This window comes from Falco rusticolus, chromosome 18 (genome assembly GCF_015220075.1).
Source record: "Falco rusticolus isolate bFalRus1 chromosome 18, bFalRus1.pri, whole genome shotgun sequence".
Lineage (NCBI taxonomy): Eukaryota > Metazoa > Chordata > Aves > Falconiformes > Falconidae > Falco > Falco rusticolus.
This window is the reverse complement of record NC_051204.1, coordinates 4,632,623-4,658,387: the sequence shown is the minus strand read 5'-3', so window position 1 is coordinate 4,658,387 and position 25,765 is coordinate 4,632,623. Positions and strand designations below refer to the sequence as shown.

Below are 25,765 nucleotides of genomic sequence, written 5' to 3'. Positions count from 1 at the left end.
CCCCCATCGGCCAGCGGCAAAGGGGACAGGCCGGCAGGCGAGCGGCCAGGCCGGCGTGTGGCTCCCTTGGCAGCCCCTGAAGACTCGCTGGCATCGATCCCCTTCATCGGTGAGTCGGTGGGGGGTGGCTGCCCCCGGGACAGGGCGTTAGCAAGTCCCGTGCCAGGGTGGGCACATGTGGGGGACAGGGTGAATTGCACAATTCCAGAGCATCCATCCGTGGATGTGCGCCAGCAGCACCCGCAGTGCCCAGCACCCTGCCGTGCCCAGCACCCCACAGTGTCCCACATCCTTCTGGGCACGCTGTCCCCGAGCAGGGCCACAGGCGCTGACGATGGGGTGCCAGGGTTCGGGCTCGAGTAGCCTCATCCTTCTGCTGACCTGCACCCCCTGCCCAGCCCCTGGTACCTCTTACTGGGCACAGCTGGGTGCGAACTGGAGCCCTGAGAGGGATGTGTCTGGGATGACCCTCCCCTGTCTCACTTGGGACCTCCCCGCCCAGCCACATCTGCCTCTGGGGACCCAGATGGGTCTGGGGGGAGCTGCCAGCTCTGTCCCCTCCCGCACCGCAGGCTGCCCCGTGCCTGCTCCCAGGAAGGGACCCTGGGGCCAGATGGGGAGGGAGGGGACGGGGTGGGGATGGGGGAGCCACAGGGTTGCTCTGCACGAGGGTCCGGGTGCACTGGTGGCCCCTGGCTTTGCTGGGGGTGCGAGCATGTCCCCCCACCAACAAACCCACCAGCTGCCAGAAGTGCTGGGGGGGTTCCAGCAGGGACATCCCCAGCCCCGTCCTGCCCCAACCCCTCCTGTAACTGCCCACCCATCTTGCAGATGAACCCACCAGCCCCAGCATTGACCTGAAGGCCAAGCACGTCCCCGCCTCCTCGGTGGTCTCCAGTGCCATGAACTCCGCACCTGCCGTCGCCACCAGCCCCTCCTCGCCCACCTTTGCCTTTGCCCTGAACCGGCACTACTCCCAGGACTGCAGTAAGTGCTGGGGAGGGGGGAGAATGGTCCTGGGGGCCACAGTGGGCAGAAGGATGGGGAGGAGCAGCCCCCCCACCCTGGAGCTGTGCCTCAAGCCCAGTGGGCTGAGCAGCATGTGCTTCGCCCTTCGCCCCCTCGCAGGCAGCATCAAGGCCGGCCGTCGCTCGTCCTACCTCCTGGCCATCACCACCGAGCGCTCCAAGTCCTGCGACGATGGTCTGAATGCATTTCGGGATGAGGGGAAGATCCTAAGGTAGGGCTGGACCCCCCCCCCTTCCCAGTGCTGCCGCCGTCTGGCTCCCATCACCTCCCCAGCGTCCCACTCACGGGGGCTGCTCTCCCCCCAGGAGGATGCCCAGCCGGGTCCCCAGCCTCCGCATGCTGAGGAGCTTCTTCACCGATGGGGTGAGTGCTGTGTGGGGGTGAGGGTTGGGGGTCCCGGGGGTGCCCCCTGCCTGGGCATCTCTATAGGAGGGTAGCCCAGGGCTGCTCTGCCTGGTGGAGCAGGGGGTGCCGATGGCATCACCCCAACAGTGCCCGCCGGTCCTCCCGCAGTCTCTGGACAGCCTTGGCACGTCCGAAGACGCCCGCTCCAAAAGACACTCAACCTCCGACCTCTCGGACGTCCCGTTCAGCGCCGTGAGGAAGGAGGGCTGGCTCCACTGCAAGCAGATCCTCACCAAAAAGGGGAAGGTAGGCGGGTGCCCCCCCTCCCTGCGCCCAGCCGGCGATGCAGGGGAGACTCCCCGCCGCGAGCATCCCTGAGGTCCGTGCGCCATCCCTTCTCCCCGCAGAAGGTCGGTGGAGGCATCCGGCAGTGGAAGCGCGTCTTCGCCGTGCTGCGCACTCACTCGCTGTACCTGTGCAAGGACAGGCGGGAGGCGGTGACCTGCGCCCCGGCCCCAGGTGAGGAGGAGCCGCCGATCAGCATCCAAGCGTGCCTGGTGGACATCTCCTACAGCGAGACCAAGAGGAAGCACGTCTTCCGCCTGACGACCGCTGACTTCTGTGAATATCTCTTTCAGGCAGAGGATCGGGAAGACATGCTGGCCTGGATCAAAGTCATCAGGGAGAACAGCAAGGCTGAGGGCGAGGTGAGAGCCACATGGGGCTCCTGGCTGCCTCTGGCTCTCCCGGCACTAACCGCCTCGGCTCTCTCCGGCTCTTTGCCTTGTGCTGCTTCCCCAGGCCACGGCCAGCCCCTGCGCGGCCGGCTGCTGTGGGGCTCGCCCGGCCCGTGCCGTGCTCCCAGGGGTGCATGGGGGCTTGTGGGCACCGCGGTGTCCAAGAAGAGCGCGGCTCCGCTGGCCTCGGCCAGGGCAGGGTGCGCCGGGATGCTTGGTGGAGATGGTGTGGCTCCCCGTGCGCCGCAGCAGCGCGTCCAGGCAGGGTCGGTGCCGGATCCGCCGGCAGCATTTGGTCGTGTAGTGGGAGAGGAGCACGCGTGGCTCTGCCGTGCTGTGTCGTGGCTCTTGCCGTGGCGTGTTGTGGTTCCTGTTGTGGAGAGAGATCTGGCAGGGAGCTCCCTGCCGGCGCTGGGCACGGTGCCCGTGCGGTGCTGCCGGCTGCCGGGGCTGGTGCTGGGTCGGGGCTGAGCCCGCGCTGGGCAGCCATGGTCTGTGCAATGGGTCGGTCGGGTCTGAGATGGGGAGAGCTGCTCCGTGGGGCTGCGGGCTCCAGCAGAGAATTGTCCGTGGGGCTGGATGTGCCGATGCTGGGCTGGCTGCGTGCCGTCTCCCGGTGGTGCCGGGATGGCCTCAGTGTGGTTGTGGTGATCGTGCCAGGGTTGTGGCAGGCTCCGTCCCTGGAGGGTGCGTTGAGCTCGGAGTGGTCTCTGGTTCTCTGTGGCACAGCCCCGCTCTGCAGGGTGCAGGGGGCTCGGTGGGGCTGGCAGTGCCAGCACAGGGAAGGTACTGCCAGGTCAGAACATGTGGAGCCATCTGGGTACCTGCCGGGGCCGCGGTGCTGCCAGGCAGGACCCTGTGGGCAGCATCCCGCAGGGATGGATGCGTGTCTTTGGACACTGCATGGTGCAGCGGGTGCGCCCGGTGTGGGCAGATCGAGGTGTGTGTGCCACGGAGGGATGCGCCTGTCCCTGAGCCTCTGCGTCCGGCTCGGACCCCGCGTGCCGCCCCGCACCGCAGCACGGAGCACCGGAGACCCCAACGGGGCGGCGAGCACTGGCGGGCACCAGCCGTTTCGGGGCAGTGGGGACCCGATCCTGCCCTTGCCTGGTCCTGCCTGGCCCTATGTGGTGCCCGGCAGAGCGTGGACTCGCCCGGGGCCTCCAGTGGACGCGCTGCTCAAGCTCTCCCTTCCCCTCTTCTCTCTGCCTCCCCAGGACCCCGGTTTTGCCAGCCAAGCGCTTATCAACAAGAAGTTAAACGACTACCGGAAAGTGAGGTACGGACCCCGGGGCGGTGGGCGCTGAGACCCCACGTGCTTTAGTCATCTCAGTTTCACGGTGATGGAGCCAAGCCGGTGCCTCCCTTGATGGGGCAGTGCCGGAGGTGCCGGTGGCACCCGGCATCACTCAGGGTGCCAGCAGGGTCCGGTTTGGCCAAACTGGTACCAAGCAAAGGCTTAAAGCGGCTCAGTGCTCCCCAGGGGTTCCCGTAGGATTCAGGCAGCCTGGAAGAGGTTTGCCGGGAGGTTTTGCGCCGGGCTGGTGCCCTGCCTGAGCCCCCCGCTCTCCCCGCAGCCCCGCGGGCACCAAGCCCGATTCCTCACCCAAGGGCCCTCGTGGGCTGGGGATCCGAGCCGAGTTCCTGAAGCAGACGGGAACCAGCGCACCCCGGTCCCCCAGGCAGGATGCAGCCGTCACAAAAGGTAGGTCCTACCCCTGCGGTGGGGGGCACCCCTGCAGGGCAAACACCCCTGGGGGCTTTGCAAGGAGGGGGTGCCTCGCCCCAGGGCTGCCATCGTGCTCGTCCCCATAGGGCAGCAGGGATGCTCTTCCCATTTATCCCGGCTCGTTAGCAAGTGATCTTGTGGGGTTTTCTCCCCAGATGAGAGCAGCTCCCAAAAAGCCCCATGGGGCATCAACATCATGAAGAAGAACAAGAAATCTGCCCCCCGGGCTTTTGGCGTGAGGCTGGAGGACTGCCAGCCTGCCCCGGACAATAAGGTACGGCCGCACCGGCAGTGCCAGCCCTCGGGGACCCTGTGCAGCCCTGACACCTCCGTCACCTCCTCCCTGTCCCTGCAGAACGTCCCGTTGATCGTCGAAGCTTGCTGCAAGGTGGTGGAGGACCGAGGGCTGGAGTACATGGGCATCTACCGCGTGCCCGGGAACAACGCCGTGGTGTCCAGCCTGCAGGAGCAGCTCAACAAGGGAGCCACGGAGATCAACCTGCAGGATGAGGTGAGGGCAGGGCAGGCTTCGTGTCCTTGTCCCCGTCCCTATCCCTACACCTCTGGGATGCTCTTGGGGCTGTTGTCCTGGTCCATGGCTCTGTCTCCATCCCTGTCTCCAACATCATCCTTGTCTCCAACGTGGTCATCCCTGTCTCCATCACCATCCCTGTCTCCATCACCATCCCTGTCTCCATCGCCGTGACCGTCCCTGGGGTGGCAGGGCCGCCTAGTGGTCGGTGGCAGCAGTGTCGGTGGCACCTTGGGGACACATTTGTCCCCTCACATCTCGCCACGGTGCTGCAGTGGCACAGGGCTTTCCCTGCCAGACGCAGACTGGGGAAAGTTGTCCTGCCATCCTCACAGTCGTGGTGGTGCTGGCTGGTGTCCCCCCTGGTGCTGGTGGCCTGGGGCTCCCCCGGCTTGGGGACATTCTCCTGCTGGCTCCTGCCTTGCCTGGCGTGGTCCCTCTGAGCAGCCCCTTCTTTCCCCCGCAGCGCTGGCAGGATCTGAACGTCATTAGCAGCCTGCTGAAATCCTTCTTCCGAAAGCTGCCCGAGCCCCTCTTCACTGACGGTGAGTCGCTGCACCCCGGCCAGCGGAGCCCCCAGAGTGGCCGCAGGTGACCCTGTGCCGATGGCCGCGTGTTGATGGGTGGTACCCGGCTGCCTGGCAGCCCCAGAGCCCATACCCCGCCCCCCCCTCCATGTTGGGGACAGGTCCCCAGACCCTGCGACCCCTCCTTGTCCCTCCTTTGCCCATCTGTGCCCCATCCCAGTGGGGGCCCACCAGCACCCAGCCCTGTCCCCAGCATCTCCAGCTGGTCCAGCCAGGGGTCCCTGGCCCTGGGGGGTTCCTCTCCCCTCTGCCAGCTCTGATCCCCCCCACCCCGTGTCTCGCTTTCAGATAAGTACAACGACTTTATCGAGGCCAACCGGATAGAGGATGCCAGCGAGAGGATGAGGACGCTGCGGAAGCTGGTAGGGAGATGGGGTGGGGTGGGGGGCACAGCCGTGGACCCCCACCCTGGGGGCTGTGCAGGTGGGAAAGGTGGGGAGGGTAAGCAAAGAGGTGACCCAGTGCCTCCCCACAGATCCGGGACCTGCCAGGTCACTACTACGAGACACTCAAATTCCTGGTGGGTCACCTGAAGACCATCGCTGACCACTCGGAGAAGAACAAGGTACCGTCCACCCACCCTGGGCACCCAGCCCCGGGCACCGTCCCAGTGCCAGGCAGGCTCTCCGGGACCCCCAGCCCACCTCGAGCCCCCCAGCTTGGGCTGAGCTGCAGCTGATGGCGGGGTGGGAAGGGAGATGGTGCCCGATGGAGCGGTGGATGGTGAGGGGTGGCCACAGGCAGGCACTGACCCCGGCTCCGGTTGCAGATGGAGCCCCGAAACCTGGCGCTGGTGTTCGGCCCCACACTGGTGCGGACGTCCGAGGACAACATGACCGACATGGTGACGCACATGCCTGACCGCTACAAAATTGTGGAGACCCTCATCCAGCACGTAAGCGGCATCGGTGGGTGGGTGGGCAGCGGCGTGGCCGGGGGAAGGGGCTGATCCGGCCACACCGACCTCCCACCGCTCCTCGCCGGTCCCTAACCCCTCTGCCATCTCCCCCGCAGTCGGACTGGTTCTTCAGTGACAAGGAGGACAAGGGTGAGAAGGTGAGTCCTGTCCCCGTGGGGGACACACTGTGGGACAGGGGGGGTGCAGACCCCTGGCTGGGAGCAGGGGTGCTGTCGACAGCCACCTGACCACCGTGCCCCCTCCCCTTGCAGACCCCCGTGGATGAGAAGGAGGCGCAGTCTGTGCCCAACATCGAGTACCTGCTCCCCAACATTGGCAGGACCGCGGCGCCCGGTGATGCCACAGGTGAGGAGCAGTGTCGACGGCAACGGTCCCTCTGGTCGTGGCACCGGGGCACCCCAGGGCGACGCTCCATCCGCTCCATCCCCCCGTGCCTGCACCGCCGTGGCACCAGCCTGGCTCGCCGCGGCCACGGCAAAACCCCTGCGTGCTGGAGCGGGACATCCCGGCACCCTCCTCACTGGAAAGCGGGGACACCCCCTCTGAGGGTGCCAGTGTAGCCCCCTCCCCACCCTCTCCCGTCACCCTTCTCTCCGGTGGCTGCTCCTCATCCCTCTGCAAACCCAGCCGGCTGCGGCACACTGGCGGCCCGTGGGACCCCTGCCTGCGCCCGCTCCCCTGCCCCAGCCCACGCTGCCAACTCAGAGACCGGGAGACTTTGATGTTCGACTGATTTCTTACGTTCTTTCCTTGAACTTCTCTGTGCTGTCCTCTTCCTCCTCCTCCTCCTCTTCCTCCTCCAGCGGACCTCCTCGAGAGCTAGAGCGGGTACAGTGTTGATGCTGGGTGCATTGCTCACGCACTAACTCCTCGGGGTGACCACGAGAGAGCGGGAGCAGGGGGGTGGCGGGAGGGAAGGGGACCCTGTCCTGCTTGGCCACTGTCCCCAGGGTTCCCAGCTTGAGGAGGGGCTGCCGAGCCCCTGGGGAGCCCCAGATCCTTGAACCCTGGTTTGCCCACATCGTTGCCCGGTGCCTGCGGTGGCACTGGGGCTGCAGTTGGCATCCTTTGGCAGGGATGGGTGCGGGGTGTCCCGGGACCGGCGCGCTCTGACGCCGGGGTATGGTGGTCCCCGTGCCCCAGGGAGGGTCAGCACCCCCTTTCTGCCTCCCCCTCTCTCGTCGTCAGTGGCTGCTAACCCCATCCCGGGGCGTGCGGGGCGGGAGAGGGTGCCTGTTGTCTTGTCTTTGTCCTTCACACCTGGGCAGCGGGGCCAGAGCTGCCTGTCACCCCTGTGTCCCCACTTGCCCTCTAACCCCCCGTGGAGCCAGGGCAGCCCCATGGCCTGGCACAGCCCCTCTGGCACAGCCCGGCCCAGCCCCCACTCCCAGGCTGGATGTAGTATCAAGCCGGATCCCCATGCCCTGTCCCAGTGCCGTGGTGGTGGCGGTGGCAGTGCCGTGCCCAGTGCCCAGCCCCAGTCCCCTCCGTGCCCTGTGGCCGTGGGAGGGTTGGGGTCCTGCCAGTGGGGTCCTGACTGTGTTTCCCACTTGTGTGTGCCTGTGTCCCTCCTCCCCCTTATCCCCACTCCTCACCTTGGGGCTCTGCAGCCAGCGAGCAGTGCCAGGGACCCCTGTGCACCACCGGACACCCCCCCCCAACCCCCCAAAGCCTCCCAGCCCCTCCTGCAGCTGCCGGCACACCAACCTGCTCGGTGTTGGCATCCCTGCCAGGGGCCAGCCACTCTGATTGCCCCCGCTCTGTTCCTCTCCTGGTTTGGGGGGAACGGAGCAGCATCCCCCAGCTCTACCCACCAACCCCCCTCCCCAGCACGCACCCACCCCCGTGACCTGGCTAACCCCCTCCTCTCCATTCTGCTTTCAGGCTCAACCCGCAGCGGCTCCGCCAAACCAAAGGTAAGAGGGTCCCTGGCTGGGGGCTGGCGGGGTGGGATGCGATGGCTGGGGCACAGTGCCTGGCCCGAACCCCGGCACCGCCATCCCTGACCCCGGGTTCACCGTATTCCCAGGGCACGTGGCCGTCGCGAAAGGCACCGCCGCACCGGTAGCTCCTCGCCATCCCCTTTGTGTCGGCCGCTGCCCGCAAGAGGAAGAAGAGGAGAGAGGCCGAGGGTGTCGGGAGCAGCACCGATGACGATGCAGAGCGCAGGGACACCCCGGGCAGGGAGCGGAGGATGAGGGGACCGTGGCTGCCCTGCCAGGACCCAGCAAAGCCCCCCCGCGGCACCGGCACCAAGGCGGGCAGACCCCAGCCCAGCTAGGATGGAGCGGGAGAGCTCCCTGGAGCCTGGGGGTGCTGGGCTGAGCTGGCGCCGGAACGCCCGCTCCATCGTGTCGGGCTACTCCACGCTGTCCACCATGGACCGCAGCCTCTGCTCCGAGGTGCAGTCGGTGGGCCGGGAGCCGCGGGGAGGAGGCGACGACGAGCGCAGCGAGCTCAGCCACATGGAGACGGACACGGAGAGCCGGGAGGGTCCTCGGCCGGGGCAGGTGTATGGGGGGACAGGGGATGGGGATAAGGCCCCCCTCGGCCGCCCCTCGTTCAACTCCCACCGCCTGATCCAGTGCGACACGCTGGCCCGGAGGGAAGCTGGGGCGGCCGCGGCCGGCCAGCGAGACCCGGCACCCCACCGGGGAGAAGCCGGGCTGGCCCCCCTGGGCGCCCCTCGCGCGGGAGCAGCTCCGGCAGCACCTGCGGGTCTCTGCTGACGACATGGGGGTCCACCTGCGCCGAGCCCACTCCCCCGAAACCCGCCGCAAGAAGAGCAGCTGCGCCGGCACACGGTGGTGGTGCCGGGGGGCCTCAAGGACCTCAACTTCAACGAGTGGAAGGAGCCGCGGGGGCTGGAGGTGGCCCCGGGACCCTGCCGTGACAAGGACTCGGGGCTCAGCAGCCTGGAGTCCACCAAAGCCCGGCCCACCGGCACCCACACGGCACAGCCCGGCACGGGGCCGGGCACCAAGACCCCCCCGGGCAGCCCCGGCCCCCCAGCCCCCCTGCGCTTCCCCAGTGTCTCTGACCTCCCAGGATGTGCTCGCCGCGGCTCCCCCCTCCCCAGCCAGTGTTTTAATTTAAGGACTCGCCTTCGTTCTCGTATTTAATTGTGCTCTGGACAAGCTGCTGTTATTTAACAAGTCCCATGTGGCCCCCCCTACGCCGCAGTGGGGGGACAAGGCCACCCTGTCCTCCTTGCTCTGGGGACCAGTAGGGTCCCACGGTGGTCCCATGCCGCAGCCTGGCCCCATCCCACGGTACCCTGGCCCACGGGCAGTGCCAGGAGGGTTGAGGGGGGGGTCATGGGGACTGTCCCCACCCAGGGTGGTGGTGGCCCCAGCCGCAGCCGTGCGAAGTGCGGGCGCTTCCCTGGGTGCTGCGGCTGCCCTCGCCGGGGATGTTCCCTGTGCTGGGGACCTTGGGGACCTCAGTGCTGTTGCCCTGGCGTGGCCGTGCTCTGTGCCGCGCGTGCCGGGCTCTGTGCCAGCTGGCCTGGCCGTTGGCACGATGGACGGGGTCCCCACGGGGTGGGTGTTTGCACCCGAGCGATGCTGGCGTAAAGGGGCACCCTGCGGCGGGGGGACACCGCTGTCCCCCACACCCCCACGAGCTGCAGCCACCATCTGGCAGCAGCTGGGGAGCTGGCGTGTGGCACGGCATGGCATGGTATGGCACAGCACGGCACGGTGCAGCCCCCCTCCCCAGCCCCGCTCCCCTTCCTACCCCTCCATCCCAGAAGCACTTTAGGAAGGGGACGCGGTGCGCCACCGGAGGGGGACGCGGCGGGGGGATGTGGGGACCCCCAGCCTCACCCTGCTGGCACACAGGTGCCACAGGCTTGGGCGCCACTGCGGGGTTGGGGGGGGTTGTCAAGTCACGTCACTGTTTTCTTCTCCGTGTCGTCTCATCCATTACTGCAAATATTTGCTGTAAAGTTTTTTTTTTTGTTGTTGGTTTTTTTTTTTTTTTTTTTGTAAATATCGTCTCTGACTGTGTAACATATTCCAAAGGATTTATAAGGATTTTTTAAGAAGTTTTGCTCAGCTGAAAGGCCAGCCCCGAGCAGGGGATGTGCTGAACCAGTGTTGAATTTTTAAACCCTCCCTGCATGTGCCCCCCCGCGTGTTGTACGAGTCGGCCGTGGAGCCGGTATATGCAAAACTGAACACAAAAAAAAAAAAAAAAAATCCAACAAGCCCCCCCTGCTTTGCCCCTTCCAGTCCTGGTTTATTATTGGAATAACTGGTATTCAAGGAGGTGGTTTGCTGCTGTTATTGCTTCCCCTGCTCGGGGGGGGGTGTGTGTGATGTGTCAGTACACGGATCCCCGTTTCTGCACTGCAGGTCCTGGAGCACCAGCAGCACCTGGGGCAGGATTTATCCTGGCTTTTCCATGAGCCTGGGGGGAAGGAGCTGCCCCCCTGCACCCATAACCCTCCCCAGGGGATGTGGCACCGGGGTGGTCTTGGGACCAGGGGATGTCCCACCCATCACCGGCACAGCGGACACAACAAGAGACCAACCTGGGGGGAAAAAAGTGCCAGAGAGAAAAAAAAAAAAGTAATTTTATTAAAGCCAGACACTCTGATAGAAAAGAAAAGTAATAAAGGGAAAAGAAAAAATAAAAAGCAACCCTTTGTCATCAGAGTTTGCAAGTTACAATGGTCACGTTGCGCACAGAACTACCCATGGCACCCACAGCGACACAGGGACAGCGATGGGCACAGGGTGGTGGCGGCGGGGGGGGCCAGCCCCCCCCCCCAGCCCCCCGCCTCTGCCCTGTGCAAGGCCTTTTTTTTTTTTTTAATTATTTTTTCTTTTAAAAACAGTTCACAAGAAATTCATGCTAAGAGACACACAACGTCGTAGAAACCCCAAAACAGCCTCTAAAGAGTATTAGGAATTTTTGTTTTCTTTTTTTTTTCTATTTTTTTTTCCTTTTAAAAGTCTTAGCCTTTTTAAACAACATCCAGACGAGTAAAGCGGGGTGCGCATGCAGCGGGCGCCTCCGACACATGCACGATGCAGGCAGCGCTTTTTTTTTGGGATCGTTTTTGCAACATTTTCCTTTTTTTTGTCCTTTTTTTAATTTATTTATTTGATTATTTTTTTTCCTGGTTTAAACCAGAATCAAGTTTTTGCTTGTTTGTTTGTTTTTAAATTTTTTTTTCTTTTTTTTTTTGTCCTCTTGCTTCAGCGAAGGCACCAGGGTCGGTGCTCACGGACGTTTGCACGATGCCATGAAAGGACGGACGCACACGCACGCAGAGACACACGCTCACAGAGAAACCAGCCTGATGGGCAGCAGGGCGGGGGGTGGGGGTGGGGGTGGGGAGCAATGGGTGCAAGCTAGCACCTTGCACCCCCTCCCCCAGTGCCGAGCACCCCTCCGCCCAGCACCATGCACCCCATCACCCAGTGGTCTGGAGGTGGGGGGGCCCCCAGCATGGCACCCACCAGCAGTGATGCCTGCGAGGGGGCTCCCGGGGCAATAGCATGGACCCCCACACACCCCGAGCTTGCTCCCAGCGGGATGGGTGTCCCAGCACACCCATGGGTGCTACGGGGATGGGGCTGCACTAACTATAGCCCCCCTGACCCCTTTGCACCCGCATGTCCCCAGGGGTCCGGTGGCACCTGTCCCCCTCACACCCCCGGGACAGCAAGGTGGGGGGGGGGGGGGCTGTCTGCAGGTTCCCCCCCATGGGTGCTGGCAGGACAGAGGGGTGCCATGTCCAGCCCCGTGGGAGCACCGGGACGGGGAGGGGGTGGGGGTTGGGAGGGGGGGGTAAGGCTGGGAGAGAGAGGGTACCCCCCCCCCCCCCCCCCCCTCCCGGGGCCATAAGAAGCTGCGGCTTTGCTACAGTGTTTCACTTTGTACCAAGAAAAAATAATTAACAAATTAAATAAACGCATCAAGTGACTGCTATTGCTGCCGGGAGTGTGGGTGCTATCCTGACCCCGGGGCTGTCACCCATGGGTGTCAGTGGCCCCGGGGGGCACCGGCCCCTTCCACCCCTGCTCTGGCGGGGGATGGGGATTGGGATAAGGAAGGGTGCTGGACGGATGATGCGAGCTCAGCACGAGGGCTAACAAGCCGCAGGGAACCGACCCTCTCAAATCACAGGACCTATAGTCTAACCAGGGAAGAAAATCCACCCCCTAATATACCAGACGTGAAGAGATTTATTTCTTTCTTTCTTTTTAAATATTTTTATATATATTTATATTACGTATATTATATATATATAATATGTAATATATTTTTTTAAAACAATATAAAATGTTAAGACACTTCACTTAAATGTAAAGAGTTGCTTTTTGCAATCCAAAGAAATTGCATCATGATTATTATTTTTTTTTTGTGTTTTTTTTTTTTCCTCTTTGTTATTCAAAAAAGGCTCGTTCTTCTGTACAAAAATCATTGATATACAAAAAAAAGAGAGGGGGGGGGGCAAAGAAGAAAAAGAATTTGGAAAAAAAAAACAACCAAAAACCAACCCAAGGACGAACTAGCCAACGAAAGGAGTGATTCGATCTCGTGTTGCACTGCGGCTGGTCTGCGCCGGCAGCAGCGCTGGGTACAGGCACCCGCAGCGCACACGCACACACACGCACACGCACACCCAGCTCAGGTGGGCATCCGCACCCTGGGGACACCCCCCCAGGTCCCCCAGGTTGGAGGAGGCTGTTCCCCCAGGGATGGACCACGGGGCGCTGGCTGCGGCGTGGGGTCCCCAGCCGGCACCTCTGCCGGAGCAGGGGGGTCCGGGGATCTGTCCTGCCTGCTTGTCCCCAAGGGCGCGTGGCACTCAGGAAGGGGACAGGGGTCTGGCAGGGTGTCCCTGTGCTGTCGGACACCCCCCCAGCATCACAGCATCCCTCTGCCCCAGCCATCGCGCCCGGAGACCATGTAAAGTGCTACGTTCCGACCCCGGGTCGACGGGCAGCCCGACCTCACCCGTCTCTACCCCCTCCCCATTTTACACCCCTCAGCCTTCAGCCCCTCTGGCACGCCCGGACACCCGTGGCACCGGTCCTCGGGTCCCCCCTCCCGCCAGCCTTTGTATCGCACCCCATCCCCGGGGACAGCTGGGCTGGGGGCTGGCGGGACACACCCCTGGCACGGCACCGACCCCTCGGCCAGCGAAGGACGCAGCCCGGCCACGTGTGCCGCCCAGCACCCCACCGCCAGGACCTGCTGGAGCGCTGAGCATCCTCTCCTCCGGGCGGGTGGGTGTTGTGGCTGCCGGGATGCTCAGCGGCGGGCGAGCGGTCGGGTCTGGGGGTGTCAGGGGCATCTTCAGCAGCCGCTGTTTCCCACCTTTCTGTGGTGGAAGGGGTGCTGCTGGTGCAGGCAGCGGGGTCCGGCACTGCCCCGTGTCCTCCTTGCTCGAAGCTGGTGAAACTGGTGGAGTGAAGCTCTGAGAGCTCTTAAATAAACAGAAAATGGCAGGGTGCGAGAGGGAGGGAGGGAGAAAACCCAAACCAACAGCAACCCACGAAACGAAAAGGAGAAAGTCAAGGAAAAGGGAGGAGAGAGGGAGAGAGAGAGAGAGAGAGAGAAACAGAAAGTGGCTGGTTGGCCATTGCGGAGCGAGATGGGAGACAGAAGTCGGGCCGTGGCGGAGCGGAGGCGAGACACAAGTCGGGCCGTGGTGGAGCGGAGGCGAGACACGAGGTCGGCCACATTGGAGCAAGACATTGAAAAAACAGAAAGAGAGGGACGGGTGGCGATCCCTTCAGGTGCCTCAAGAAGACAAGTCCCGGGGAGGAGGAGCCCAAGGAAGAGAGAAGCCCGGCCCCAGGAGCAGGAGAGCGGCTGGGTGGAGCTGGCAAGGATGCTCAGAATGAGATGGAGGAGTTCCTTGCCCCAAAGGAAGTCAATACGGGGATGGATGTTCTGCCAGATGCGGGTTTTTCTGAGACCGTGGGGGAAGTCTCACTAGCCTCTTTAGATGGTCTAGCGGCCTAGAAAGAAAAGCAAGATTCAAGGAGGAGGAGGAGGAGGAGAAAGGGGAGGGAAGTCAAACAGTTTCTTAAAGAAAAGAGAAAAGAAAGGCGAAAAAGAAAGAAGGGGGAAAAAAAAAAAAAGGGGAGAAAAAACCAAAAGGAAACAACCAAGAACCAAACAGGAGTTTGTTCAGAAGCAGCATTGAGTTAGGCCTGAGGTCAAGCAGCTGGAAAAGGTCCACCACAAAGAGCAGGAGATGAGCTGGTCCCACGCGTTACTGGATGGGAAGGGGATGTCCCCAAGAGGAGGAGGAGAGCGACAAGAGAGACGGATGGACAGACAGACGGAGACGTGGACAGACAGACAGATACGGAGGCGGGGGGGTGGAGGGGGGAGGGGAGAAAGGTGGGGAGGGGGACAAGAAGGGCAGCGTTAGACGGGGCGCGCACGCCACGCGGCACAGTGCCCGGTGCCGGGGCTGCCACCGAGGTGCCGTCCAGCTGAGCCGGGCAGAGCCTCGGCAGCCCCGCGGCACCCCCGGCTCCTCCGAGAGGTGACAGTGCCCACCCCGGCCCCCTGCGCCCACCGTGCTGGCGTCATCACCACCAGCACTGACATGATCCAACCCTCCTCATGCAAAAGCTGGTCCAAAGGGAGCCAGGGCGCCGGGAAGGAAGGGTGCTCAGAAACCCTCCCGGAATGGGGAGTGGGCTCCACCAGCCCTGCCTTGTCCCCGCTGGAAGGTGGGTGGACTGCTGGGGTCAGGGGGGGTGGCCAAATCCTGCATAAGGAGGGCAGCGAGGACAAAAATGCCACAGAAAACTCTTGGTCCGGCCACCCCAGTGAGGCCACCGGTGGGTGCTAGGGGCCAGGTGACCAATGCTGTGCCCCACGGTGGGGGCGAGGGGCATGGTGACGCTGGACAGCCAGGGTTGTGCCGGTGTGTGGCCTCCAGGGAAGGGGACTTGGTGGCCTCCCTGGTGTGCCTGGGGTCAGGAGATGCTGCCTGGCCCCTCGGGGCTCCTGTAACAGCCCTTTTGGCCGGTGTTTCTCTGCTCCCCAGCCCATGGGACAGCCCTGGATGGGGGGCAGAGGGAACCCCCCTGTCTCTCCCCGAGTCTGTGGGGGTGTGAAAACCCACGTGCACCCATGTATGCTGGGGGAGGGGGTGGCAGGTAGACCCCTGACCTCAAGGATGGACCTTGCCTGGGGAAATCTTGCCCACCCTGGGACCATCTCAGATGCGGTCACGACAAAGAGCACCTGCGTGGCTCCGACCTGGCAGTGGGGCAGTCAAGGGGGGGGGGGCGGGGGGGCTGAGCCCTCTTGCTGGAGCCAGGGGGGAGCAAGGTGCCCGTTTTGCTCATGTGCCATTTGCCTAAATTGCATGAAATCCCCCCTCCAAACCCAACTCCAGGTAGGTGGGAAAAACCTTTGTTTTATCTGACAGGGTTTATGGATCCAACAGAATGAGCAAAATCAGGGTTTTTTGGATGGTTCGGTAACGCCAGGCGCAGGGAAGGGGATTGACACACAGAGCAGGGAGCGGGGAGGAGGGAATGGGGTGAACCTGCTCATGGTGCTGCTGCCCACCGCGGGGGCAGGAGGTGGCAGGGGAGGGCTGGGAGGGGGAGAGGAGAGGCGAGGGGGGGTGGAGGGCAGCGGGCTGGCCGTGGTTACTTTGCCCGTGACCTGAGCAAGCCGCAGAGCCAGGGCCAGCACCACGCTGTCAGCAAGGACAGAGGGAAGGGAGCCCCGCTGCCTGCGGCAGGAGTGGTCCCAGGGGATGGGAAAGGGATGGGTGCTGGGCTGGGGCAGGGGACCACACCACTCCCATCCCATCCCACTCCCATCCCATCCCATCCCATCCCATCCCATCCCATCCCATCCCATCCCATCCCATCCCATCCCATCCCATCCCAAAGCACCCCTCTTCCAGCTGCTGTGGCCCCCCTACCCTCTCCCCATGCTGCTGGGTGACCCGGTAGATCACCCTGCCTGTGACACCCCCCTCCCGGAACGAGCTGCTTCTGCAGATGCGGTGCCGCGGTGCATGGAGGGTCCTGGCTCTCCAAAACCTCCCGGGATGGGTTGGGTAGCCCCAGCCCCGGGTAAGTGAAGCCCCTTGGGGCCCCCGTGCCAAGCACACGGCGCTGCAGTGCTCATCCCTACGGCCAAGACGTTCTGCAAGGAGGCCTGGGGGGGTCCCTCGGGGGGAGGGGACCAACGCTGGGGCTCAGCCCTGTCCCTCAGGGCAGCAGTGGCAGACGGGGCTGGAGGACAAATGCTTCCAGCTTCAGCCTCACACCACACTGGGGATGAGTTTGCCACTCTCAGCACAAAGTCATGTCCCCATCCCCAGCAGCCAGCTGTGGAAACCACCGTGCTGGGCACAGACTGGAGTAAGACCCCCCTCCTGCACCCCAACAGCTGGGTCCCTGCACCCCCAGCCCCACCAGGCTCAGCAAAGAAAGGCACTGAGAAAGCCCAGCCCCTGAAAGCAGCACCCGTAGGGTCTCCCCTGCCCACCACCCACACCCTGGCCCCGTAGGAGGCAGTGAGGGAGATGCCAGGGCTGTGGGCAGCCTTTGGCTGGCTCTGCTGCCAGGAGAGCCGGCTGGGATGGTGCTAGCGATAGACTACCTGCTGCTGGCCCTGGATCCGCATGTACTCCATCCGCTGCTTTATGTGCTTGCTTTTGTCGGGACTGCCCTGCTGCTGGCTCTGCTTCAGCCGGGATGCCGGGTTCACCACCTTCATGGCTGGGATGGAAACGCCACCGCTCTGTCGGGACAGAGAATTTTGGGGAAGGTGGTTTAAAACCAGCAGATGAAAGCCCACACCGGCCCCGTTGGCAGCGCATCGGATGCCTGGAGCTGTGCCGAGCCCCTGCGGCACCACCATGCCATCCCTGCCCGGACCAGCCCGTGGTGGCAAACCCAGGCAAGGACGAGGTCACCGGCTCTGTGTGCCAAAGGAGCTGTCACCGGGCAATGCTTTGGCGAGCTCAGAAACCAGCCAGGACTTACTGAGTGCCACCACTGCAAGGCAAAGAGGGAGTTTGGGGCAGACACGGCAAACACAGGAGACCAAGGGCAGGAGGAGAGCATCCCCACCCAGGGCAGGGCTGCACGCAAGAGAAAGAAAAGAGGCGACGGCAGGCAGAAGCAAACTCCAGGTGGAAACGGCGGCAGTGGGAATACAGAGGGGTTTTATTAACTAGCTGTGTAGAGGTGGAGATACAAAGACTTGCAAGAGCTGCAGCGAGGGAAGCGGTACCTGTACACACATCCCCTGCACTGTGGGTCCCTAAAGCGGTGCCCGGCACGCGTCCCCCCGCTGCCCGGGCACCCTGATCCTCTCCCTGCCATCACTGCTGCCTCCTGCCTGCCCCATACCAAGTCTGGACCAGCTGCCGCAGGCAGAAAAACCAGCAGCACCGACGCTGCCCCAGAGATGTGCAATTGCTGCCCAGATTGCACCTCCGACGAGAGAAGGCCAACGGGTTATTGTAGCGATGGCTACGTGGCTCTCCATGCTGCCTGTCCTGCCTGCCCTGCCCTGTGACCCTCGGTGGGCACACGGATGGGACGTGGGGACTCCTGTACCCCACAGCACACACAAATCCAGCCCCTGCCTGCGCCGCACCTTCCCCGGCGCCCCAGCATCCCTGGCACAAGCAGGCACTGGATCCCAGCCTTCGCAACCAACTCGCAGCATCCTTGAAAGGCGGCACAAGACCTGCCCTCTCCCGCCTCGGCTTTCAGCACCGACCGAGCTGCGCAGCCTCTCCTGCTGAACCCCGAGCTGAGCTTTGCTTTCTGCGCACCCGTGCACGCCACAAATCCATCCGCAGCTCCTGCTCCTAGCTTGCCAGGCTCCAGTGGTGCAGCGGGAGCCAGCAACGGAGAAATGGCAGCGACACCCACTTGTCGGCCCATTCACCCAGCGAGAGCACCGCGGCGGTGCTGAGAAGCGGGGCTGAGATAATTGCTGCAAATGAAAAAGGAGATTTATTCCCCAGTGCTGAGCGTTAATAAAGGAGCAGGCTGACATCGGAGCGGTGGGGCGTTTCCCTCCCCTCTTTTCCCAGCTATTCAGCCAGCCGAGCGGCTGCCACAGATTCCGGCAGAAACCAATTTGGATGGCTTCGGGGAGCCCGCGCTGTGATTTAATTAGGAGAAACAGCTGCCACGCTCAAACCACAGTTCGTTACAAAGTGCTTATGCAAAACGAGGGACGCTGCTTCGTCACCCAGCACACCCAGCCCTCGCCGGCCCCGTGGGATGCTCATCACTGGCCCTGTACTCATCACCAGCAGCGTGCTCAGCCCCCAGACCTGCCAGGGTAGAAGATACCAGCTTAGCTGGGATCTAATTCGGTGCTAGGGCACAGCAAGGGATGGCACTGGGTGGCACCAGCACCGGCGAGGGGCAGACGGCAGCTCTGCCTTGGCACCAGCCTGCCTTTCCGCTGCCGACTGCTGCCTGCAGTCTCGCTCCTGCTTGCCTGCGCTTCCCAAACCCCTTCAAGCCACAGGGAGAAACGGAGATTTGTTTTCCACCTTGGCTATGCCTGGAGGTAGAGTCACAGAGAGGGAGCAGGTAGAGGTGGAGGAAGAGAGACATCAGAGTGAGTCCGGGCAGAGCACAGCAAGAGGGATAATAGAAAATAAACCTGCGAGTGTCGAGGGAGAGCTGCGGCTTGGTAGCAGAGGTGGCTTGGTCTTGCTTGGAGATGGACTCTCACGAGCATCATCTTTGGCCTGACTGAGGTCCAGGGCAGTCCCGTCATCACAGCGACTGTGTCTGAGTCCCTCAGACCTTCCTTGGTCTCCTTGCCGGCATCCTTGGATCCCGCTTGTCCTAGCAGTTCTTTAGGGAATACAAATTCAACCAAGGGATGGCTGCTGATCTCACTGATGGTTATTTCCAGCTCACGGATAGTTTCTTCCAGGCTGTCCAGTCTTTGGTACGTGCCTTCGTAAATCTCCTTGCTGCACGGAGCCATGGAGCGGCGAGGGGACACCTGCCCTTTGCAGAGCCCTTCCGCTGCCTTCCCCCCAACCCCGGCGTCCTCCGTGCCACCTCCTCCCCCGGCAGCAGGAGCTGCGCAGTGGTTTGGCCTCCAGAAAGCAGCAACCTGCTCCTGGGGATGCTCAGCCCAGGACTGTCTGCTTCCCTGCGGGGCTGGATCCCTGCCTGGAAAAGCTCTGGGATTTGGCACTGGTGAGCTGTCCTCCCTCCAGGCTTGTCTGCAAGCCCCAGCAGAATGCCCAGGAGGGAGTGATGCCTCCTGCGTGCTCCGCCTGGTTCCTCCTTGGGGGTCCCCATCATTGGGAAGCTGGGGGACGGCACTGGGCGTTCTGCCACCGGTGGAGGGGAGCGCTGCCTCTCCAGATCCAGGACCCCTGGCTTCCCCCCGGGGACGAGGAGGCTGTGCAGCCAAGGGACCTCGGTGAGATGTCTTGCTGCCACCTTCTCGCCTGCTGGCAGCGTTCGGAGCAGTGTCCCCTCCTCCTCCCACCACGGGCTGGCTCGGTTTGTGCCCTGAGATAGGTGGTACCTTGCTGGCTACTAGAGGGAACCTCCGAGTCTCTCCTGCTGCATGGGCATGGCCCTGAGATGGGCTGCTCAGGGGGTGTGGGGCTGGGGCTGGAGGGTACCCCGCTGCGGACGGGGACTTTTCGGAGATGCCAGGAGACACAGGGCATTTCCTTCCCACCTCGGGTACACGCTCCCCTCCCGCTCCTCCGCTCTGGGGGTCCCCGTGCTCCGAGCAGCCAGTTGCCACCCACACCTCCGGTTCAGCTTCGGGGGATGGCGGTTCAGACACCCACTCGGTGAGCACAATCTGCGGGAGGGAGAAAGCCCTGCTCCCCGGGGCTGCCAGGGCTGGCGGCTCCTAGGTAGAGAATTCAGACAGATTAAGAGCCAGGGGAGAGCAGGAGCTGCCGGGGGGCACTATGTGCCTGCACACACTACTGGGGTCCCCCATTGCTGGTGCCTCTGGGCATCGTAGCGCTGCAGGGAGGTGCTCAGCCAGGAAGGGGGATGCTCAGCTCCCTCCTGCCCAGCCCTGATGTCCCATCGGTACCCGCAGCATGGACAGGGACCGGTTTTCTACTGCGCTGAAGGCAACCTGGGTCTAGGAGACTTTGGAAATAACTTGCCTGGACTTATTAGCAAAAATGATTTGGTGTTGCTGCACCTCCCGAACGCCTTTGGAAACCTGACTGCCACCATCCGCCTCGGATTTCTCCCATGCTGGTGCAAACTGGTATGGCACTGGTGCAGGAGCAGAGCCTGCTCAGCCCCGCAGGACACCACAGCTCCCAGCGGAGTTGAAGGCAAGGGACGAGGCATCGCAAACAAGCTGCCAAGGGGCATCAGACCTTAAAAGCCCTGAGTAGCGAGAAGACACCTAGAAAATATGTCCTTCATCCCCCACCTCTCTGTTCCTGTCCCAGGGGAAGCGCAACGAGCTGTGCAATGCCCAGGGAACCAGAGCTGGCCATGCCCTCCACGGAGGGGAGGGAAGGTGAGCTGGAGAGATGCTCTGGCAGAAAAGTTGCCCCCCTGCAGCTGCAGCCATGGGGATGCTGCTGGCACCCGAGCCCTGTGCTGGCCAAGGGGGCTGCCACCTCTGCAGGGGCTTCACGTGCAGCCATCCCTGGCCCCCTGCCCTCACGGCAGAGCAGGGTGGCATGGCGGTTATGCCACACTGCCAGCTGGCACAGGATGGGCAGCAGGGACATGTGCCCTGGCTCGGTGTGTCTCACTCGTGCCCCAGCCCTGGGGGTCTGAGTAGCACCCACAGCAGAGAGGAAGGAGACACAAGTGCTGGGATGACTACAGAGCTCTGGGTCTGGAGCTGGACCCATCCGACCTCTGGGGACAGGGGTCCTTGCCTGCAGGGACAAGAGATGCTGCTCTGGGGCAGCCATGGTGCTGGGTCTTCAGGAGAAGGGAGGGTCCCAGCGGGACCCCTGCAATGTCCCCAGACCCTCACCAGCAGCTGAGCCGCCCTGGATGTGGCAGAGCTCCCCTCACTAGATGCTTCCTGGTGAGGGGCTCAGCAGCACCCCCCATCCTGCTCTTTGCCCCCTTGTTCCCCTGGCATCCCCTGCTCCATCCCATCCACTCTTCAGGCACCTTCCTTCCCTCCTGCTCTCTCCACTCCCAGGGCCCAGGGCAGGATGGAGGGCAGGACGGCTGGGAGGGAGCCAGGAGGGGTGATGGGGCCAAGCCCAAAGCAAGTCCCAGCAGCCACAAGCTTCTGGTCCAGTCCTTCACCTTCCACCCATATCATGCACGGGGAACGAGGTGTCCCTGCACAGGGCACGACATGCATCACCCCCCCACTGCCCCTTCCAGTGATACCCCCCCTCAGGCACCCAGTGCACTATGAGAGTGGCGAGGCCCCTCCGTGCCCTGCCTGGTGCAGTGCTGGGGTGGCCCCTTCTTTCCTTCCATCCATGTGGGTGCAGGATCTGGCCCTGATGGAACTGCAGCAGCCCCATGCTGCTGTTGCATGGGTTAGTGCTCAGTCCTGTGCCAGTCAGTGCCGCACCGCAGTCAGTGGCGGTGACGCGAGGGAGTGGAGAGAAGCCATTAGTTTGTTAAATCAGAGGAAAGAAGCAGAAGTGAGTTAAAAAGAAGCAGCAGAGGAGGTGGTTAAAGTGCAGCCCGTCGGCAGGATCGGTGCTCAGAGCGAGCTGTTACCTTCCATCCTTCGGCTGCAACGGAGGCTCCGTTGGGCCACGAGTCTACGTGCCCAGGGGAGACGGCAGCCGTGAGCGGATCGTAACGGAGCTTGGGAAGGAAAGGGGAGGCAGAGCTTCTCTGAAACACCTGGGGAGTCAAACACGGGCGGGTTGGAGGAGGGAGGCTTGTGGGGAACAATGACGCAGCCCATGCCTGCAAGGATGCTTGCTATGGTCACGCCAGCACCGGGGCTCGGCAGCGAGGCGAAACATGGGCTTGTTCTCATCAGCCAGGGGCAGCCCCGTCCTCTGCTGCCAGCAGCGTCGCCGGGTGCCCTGCCTCTGGGGAACCAGTCAAGGAAAAGCCATCTGTTACCCACTGGGCACCTCGACCATAGCAAACAGGGCAAGGACGTGGGGGCACTGCCAGCCTGTGGGAGTTCAGAGCCTGGGGACGGCGTCTCGGGTGGGATCTCTGCAGAGCGCCCTGTGGCACAAACCCCCAACGAACCTCCCGCTGAAGCTGCGTACCATTAAAAACCCAAATGAGTTTGGCTTAAAGCTCAAGACAGGGTAGAAGTGCTGAAGACAGGTGGGAACCAGGCATGCAGCACCTGGACCCAGCGATGGGTCTGGCAGGGTGCAACCGCTCCATCCTGCCCGTCCCACAGCACCGCGCTCCTGCTGGAGACGGTGAGGAGGGGGAAGCCCCTGCTGTGCTGACGTGTGGGATGTCACTCCCAGACCCAATCCCAAGGTGTTCCCCACAGCTGCCCGGAGCTGGGACAAGCCACGTGTGAGCGGACAGGGCAGGGTGGCATCGCCTGCAATGCGGATAAGCTGGGCATCCCGCAGCCCCTCCCCGCGCTCACCTCCAGCTCCGCAATGATGCGGTCCTCGTCGTCGTCGTCTTTGATGGCAGAGGTCGATGATGGGGGGGTGTGGACGCTGGCCTGACCACCTCCGACACTGTCCTTCTCAGCTTCACACTGGGGCATTCTGGGTTTCCAGCTCCTCCGACTCGGCACTTCTGCCAGGGGGGAGCAGGGTGGTGAGGGGTGGGGGGCACTGGGGGCCAGGCAGGGCTGGTCCTGCTGACGGTGACCCCCTCAGCCCAGGCCCCGCAGCCATCCTGTGGCCCCGCTCCCCTACCTTCATAAAACCGGGCGCCTTCTTGCTGGTGACGATGACTTCGCCGCTGCGGGGTTGTGGTCAGCCCGTGGGACGAGGGGAAGCTGCGGCGCGGAGGGGGAGGCGGTGGTGATTTGGAGGGTTTTCTCGGTCCGGTACCGCGGCACCGTCAGTTCGTCTGGGCACAAAACGATGCTGTGAGGGCAACGAGACCTTTCCCTGCCCTCTAATACAACACCCGAGGCTCTCCCACTGCCTCCCCAGCTGTAAACCTCCCCTTGCGGCAGCACGGCTCAGGCCCAGGGAGACCCACCCAGCGATGGCACGGCCATGGCACCCCCAGCCCTGGGATCCAGAGGTGGACCCCTGCCCTCCCCACGCCGTACCTGAGCCCCTGCGGCCATTGGGGTCCCCCTTGCCCCCCGACTTCGGTGCATGCTGCGGCTTGGAGGGTTTGTGCTCAGGCGTGGAGGCGGTGCTGCCGCTGCCCGTGGTTTGCTTGTGCTTGGCAGCGAACTCCAGGTCCGGGATGGCCTTCATCAGCTCGGCTTGCGTCCTCCAGAGGGGTTGATGTCCTTGGCACTGTACATGGGTCAGCGCTGCCCGCTTCTCCTCCCAGTCCCGCTCGGCAGCCTGCGGACGGCAGGCAGCGCCCGCTGCACCCCCAGCCGCACGCAGCTTCTCCTGCCCTTGCAGGCAGGATGTGACCCACAGCCCTGCTGCCCCCCCCCCAGCCTCCCCCGGGGAGGAGCAGGGAGGCCAGTGCTGCCCCCATCCCCAAGCTGCCCCCCCGGCAGCGTGCAATTGGGGGTGCTCCCAAGGCTGCATCACCTGGCAACCCCGCCCCCCCCTCCAGACAACCCACCGGCTGCAAACGCAGCAAAGAGGAGCAGGATGGACCCAGCTCCTGTTCCCAGTTTCAGTTGGGAGACATAGGGGCAGACCCCCTAGAAAAGCTCTCCCCATTCCAGGCTCTCACCTCCACAGATACAGCTTTATCCGCACTCTTCTTGCTGGGGGTCTCCGGGCCCGTCTGGGTCTTGGCGGGTACCATCTCCGGAGCTCGGGAAGGGTTATTGCTCTTGGAGGGGTGGGTCTGGGTCTGAGGGGGGCTGTGCCCAAAGCTGGGCATGCCCAGGGTCTCGGTGGCAGCCGTCAGGTGGTGGAGGCTCACTGGGGGGCTGGTGGGCATCTCCAAATCCAGCCCTTTGCTGAAGTCTGTCTCGGGGGCCACCTTCTTGGGGGACTGGCTGAGGTTGCTGGGGGAGGTCCACATGCCCTCGTCCACTTGCCTGCCAGGGACAGAGCAAAGGTGCTGGGTGGCTGCACGGTATGGGGGGGTTACGGCCCCCTCTCCAAGCCCCGTCACAAAAAGCTTATTCTCCCGCAACACCGCGTTATACGGCTGAAGGTTTAGATTCTCTGATGTCTAGGAAGGGGTTGGAGTTGATGCTACAGCCTGTCTTGGGGGAGCACATGAATGAGCTCCTCTACCTGGCTGTCCGCTTTCATGAAGCTTATAGGAAATCGGATCCCTCCGAATCCTGCCCCTCCGTCGGGTCTGCCTGGCATTGCCCTTTGGATTCAGGAGTTATTAGGGCTGGGAAATGACAGGTAGGCAGATTCAGACACCGCGTGATCATACAAGCTCATTTCCCGTAGAAAACCAGGCTACAAGGAGCCCGAGGCAAGCCCAGCCGGGCGCTCCCCCCGCAGCGTGGCCGAGCCGTAAGCCGTCCCCAAAGGTCTCCTAATAGGAAGAGGCAGGTGGGCTCAGCCGGGGGGCACGGCCCAGCCTGCCACCATCATTACACACGGAAGATGATATTTCTCCAGCTGAATGTTTTTCCGCTCCTCAGGAAAGAGATTTCTGATCAAGCTCTCCTTTCTATCTGGATATACAAAGACCTTTTTTCCAAGGTGATAAGGGAAAGTCAGTTTGGAAAGGGGTTCCCACACACACACTGCGAAGGACCGAGGGCATTTTTTAATGCTTTAATAGAAAAATGAGTCTGTTTTTCAACAGCCCTTGGGATTTGCATCCATAAGGCACACGTGCCAGGGGCACAGGGACAACTGAAGGGACAAACTGTGTCCTCCAAAGTGCTCAGGGGACTGGGCTGGGGGCTTGGTGCTCACCTGCGGATCTGGGTGAGGGTGTCCGTCACCGTCTTGCAGCGCTTGAGCAGGCCATCGAGGCGGTTCGGCTCCTCCTTGAGGAACTTGACGGCTTCCACCTCCACCCGCAGCACCACCCGCATCTTGCTCTGCAGGCTGGGGAACTGGGCTGGGGTGGGAGAGGTGGGGGTCACCAGGGTGCCCCTCCCGGTGCCCAGCTGGCAGTGCCAGGGCACCCCGCGCCCACCAAAACCACCGCAGAATCATAGAATGGTTTGGGTTGGAAGGGACCTTAAAGACCATCTGGCCATGGGCAGGGACACCTGCTGCTCGACCAGGGTGCTCCAAGACTTGTCCAACCTGGACTTAGACACTTCCAGGGATGGGGCATCCACAGCTTATTGGGGCAGCCTGTGCCAGCACCTCACCACCCTCACAGTGAAGAATTTCTTCCTAATATCTAATCTGCCCTTTTCTAGTTTAAAACCATTACCCCTTGTCCTGTCACTACAAGCCCTACTGAAAAGTCTGTCACCGTCTTTCTTACAAGCCCCCTTAGGTACTGGAAGGTGCTCTAAGGTGCCCCCAGAGCCTTCTCCAGGTTGAACAACCCCAACTCTCTCAGCCTGTCCTCACAGGAGAGCCCTCTGACCATCTTCATGGCCATCATACCCATGGCAAGGGTGCCCTGCCAAACGGAGCAGGATGAATCCTGGGGAGCCTGGGCTAGCATCTCCTCGGCTCCCCATACCCATCATCCCTTCTCCATCCACCTGCAGGCACCAATTTTCGCCCCTGCAGGTGTCCCCTCCACATCTGTGGGTGCCAAACACTGCTGTGGAGCTGGGTCTTTGGTACCCAGGACATCGGGGACGTGGTGGCAGGGGCTGATGTGGAGCAGGTTGCTCCTGGCTCCCTGCCCGGTACTCTGCTCGCCCTCCCGGCTGCGCAGCATCAGCCTGACT

The 25,765-nt window shown here is 62.9% G+C and overlaps 2 protein-coding genes across 2 annotated transcripts in view; one reads left to right on the top strand and one right to left on the bottom strand.

Moving 5' to 3' along the window:
• The window catches only part of ARHGAP23 (Rho GTPase activating protein 23), a 31,070-nt gene extending 20,998 nt beyond the window's left edge, over positions 1-10,072 (top strand). Inside the window, 22 exon segments of the mRNA XM_037410900.1 lie at positions 1-109; positions 832-987; positions 1,129-1,240; positions 1,335-1,392; positions 1,543-1,680; positions 1,782-2,081; positions 3,329-3,390; positions 3,689-3,816; positions 3,996-4,114; positions 4,196-4,351; positions 4,839-4,917; positions 5,248-5,321; positions 5,435-5,524; positions 5,729-5,854; positions 5,974-6,015; positions 6,130-6,223; positions 7,763-7,794; positions 7,908-8,052; positions 8,055-8,118; positions 8,160-8,549; positions 8,551-8,666; positions 8,669-10,072. Coding sequence (XP_037266797.1) covers positions 1-109; positions 832-987; positions 1,129-1,240; positions 1,335-1,392; positions 1,543-1,680; positions 1,782-2,081; positions 3,329-3,390; positions 3,689-3,816; positions 3,996-4,114; positions 4,196-4,351; positions 4,839-4,917; positions 5,248-5,321; positions 5,435-5,524; positions 5,729-5,854; positions 5,974-6,015; positions 6,130-6,223; positions 7,763-7,794; positions 7,908-8,052; positions 8,055-8,118; positions 8,160-8,549; positions 8,551-8,666; positions 8,669-9,000 — 2,922 coding nt within the window. The 3' untranslated portion in view covers positions 9,001-10,072.
• Positions 10,073-13,207: 3,135 nt separating this feature from the next.
• SRCIN1 (SRC kinase signaling inhibitor 1) overlaps positions 13,208-25,765 on the bottom strand; it is a 58,733-nt gene continuing 46,175 nt past the window's right edge. The window contains 11 exon segments of the mRNA XM_037410901.1: positions 13,208-13,863; positions 16,490-16,630; positions 22,424-22,492; positions 22,495-22,545; positions 22,548-22,581; positions 22,696-22,754; positions 22,756-22,827; positions 22,829-22,860; positions 23,069-23,315; positions 23,662-23,974; positions 24,822-24,969. Coding sequence (XP_037266798.1) covers positions 13,738-13,863; positions 16,490-16,630; positions 22,424-22,492; positions 22,495-22,545; positions 22,548-22,581; positions 22,696-22,754; positions 22,756-22,827; positions 22,829-22,860; positions 23,069-23,315; positions 23,662-23,974; positions 24,822-24,969 — 1,292 coding nt within the window. The 3' untranslated portion in view covers positions 13,208-13,737.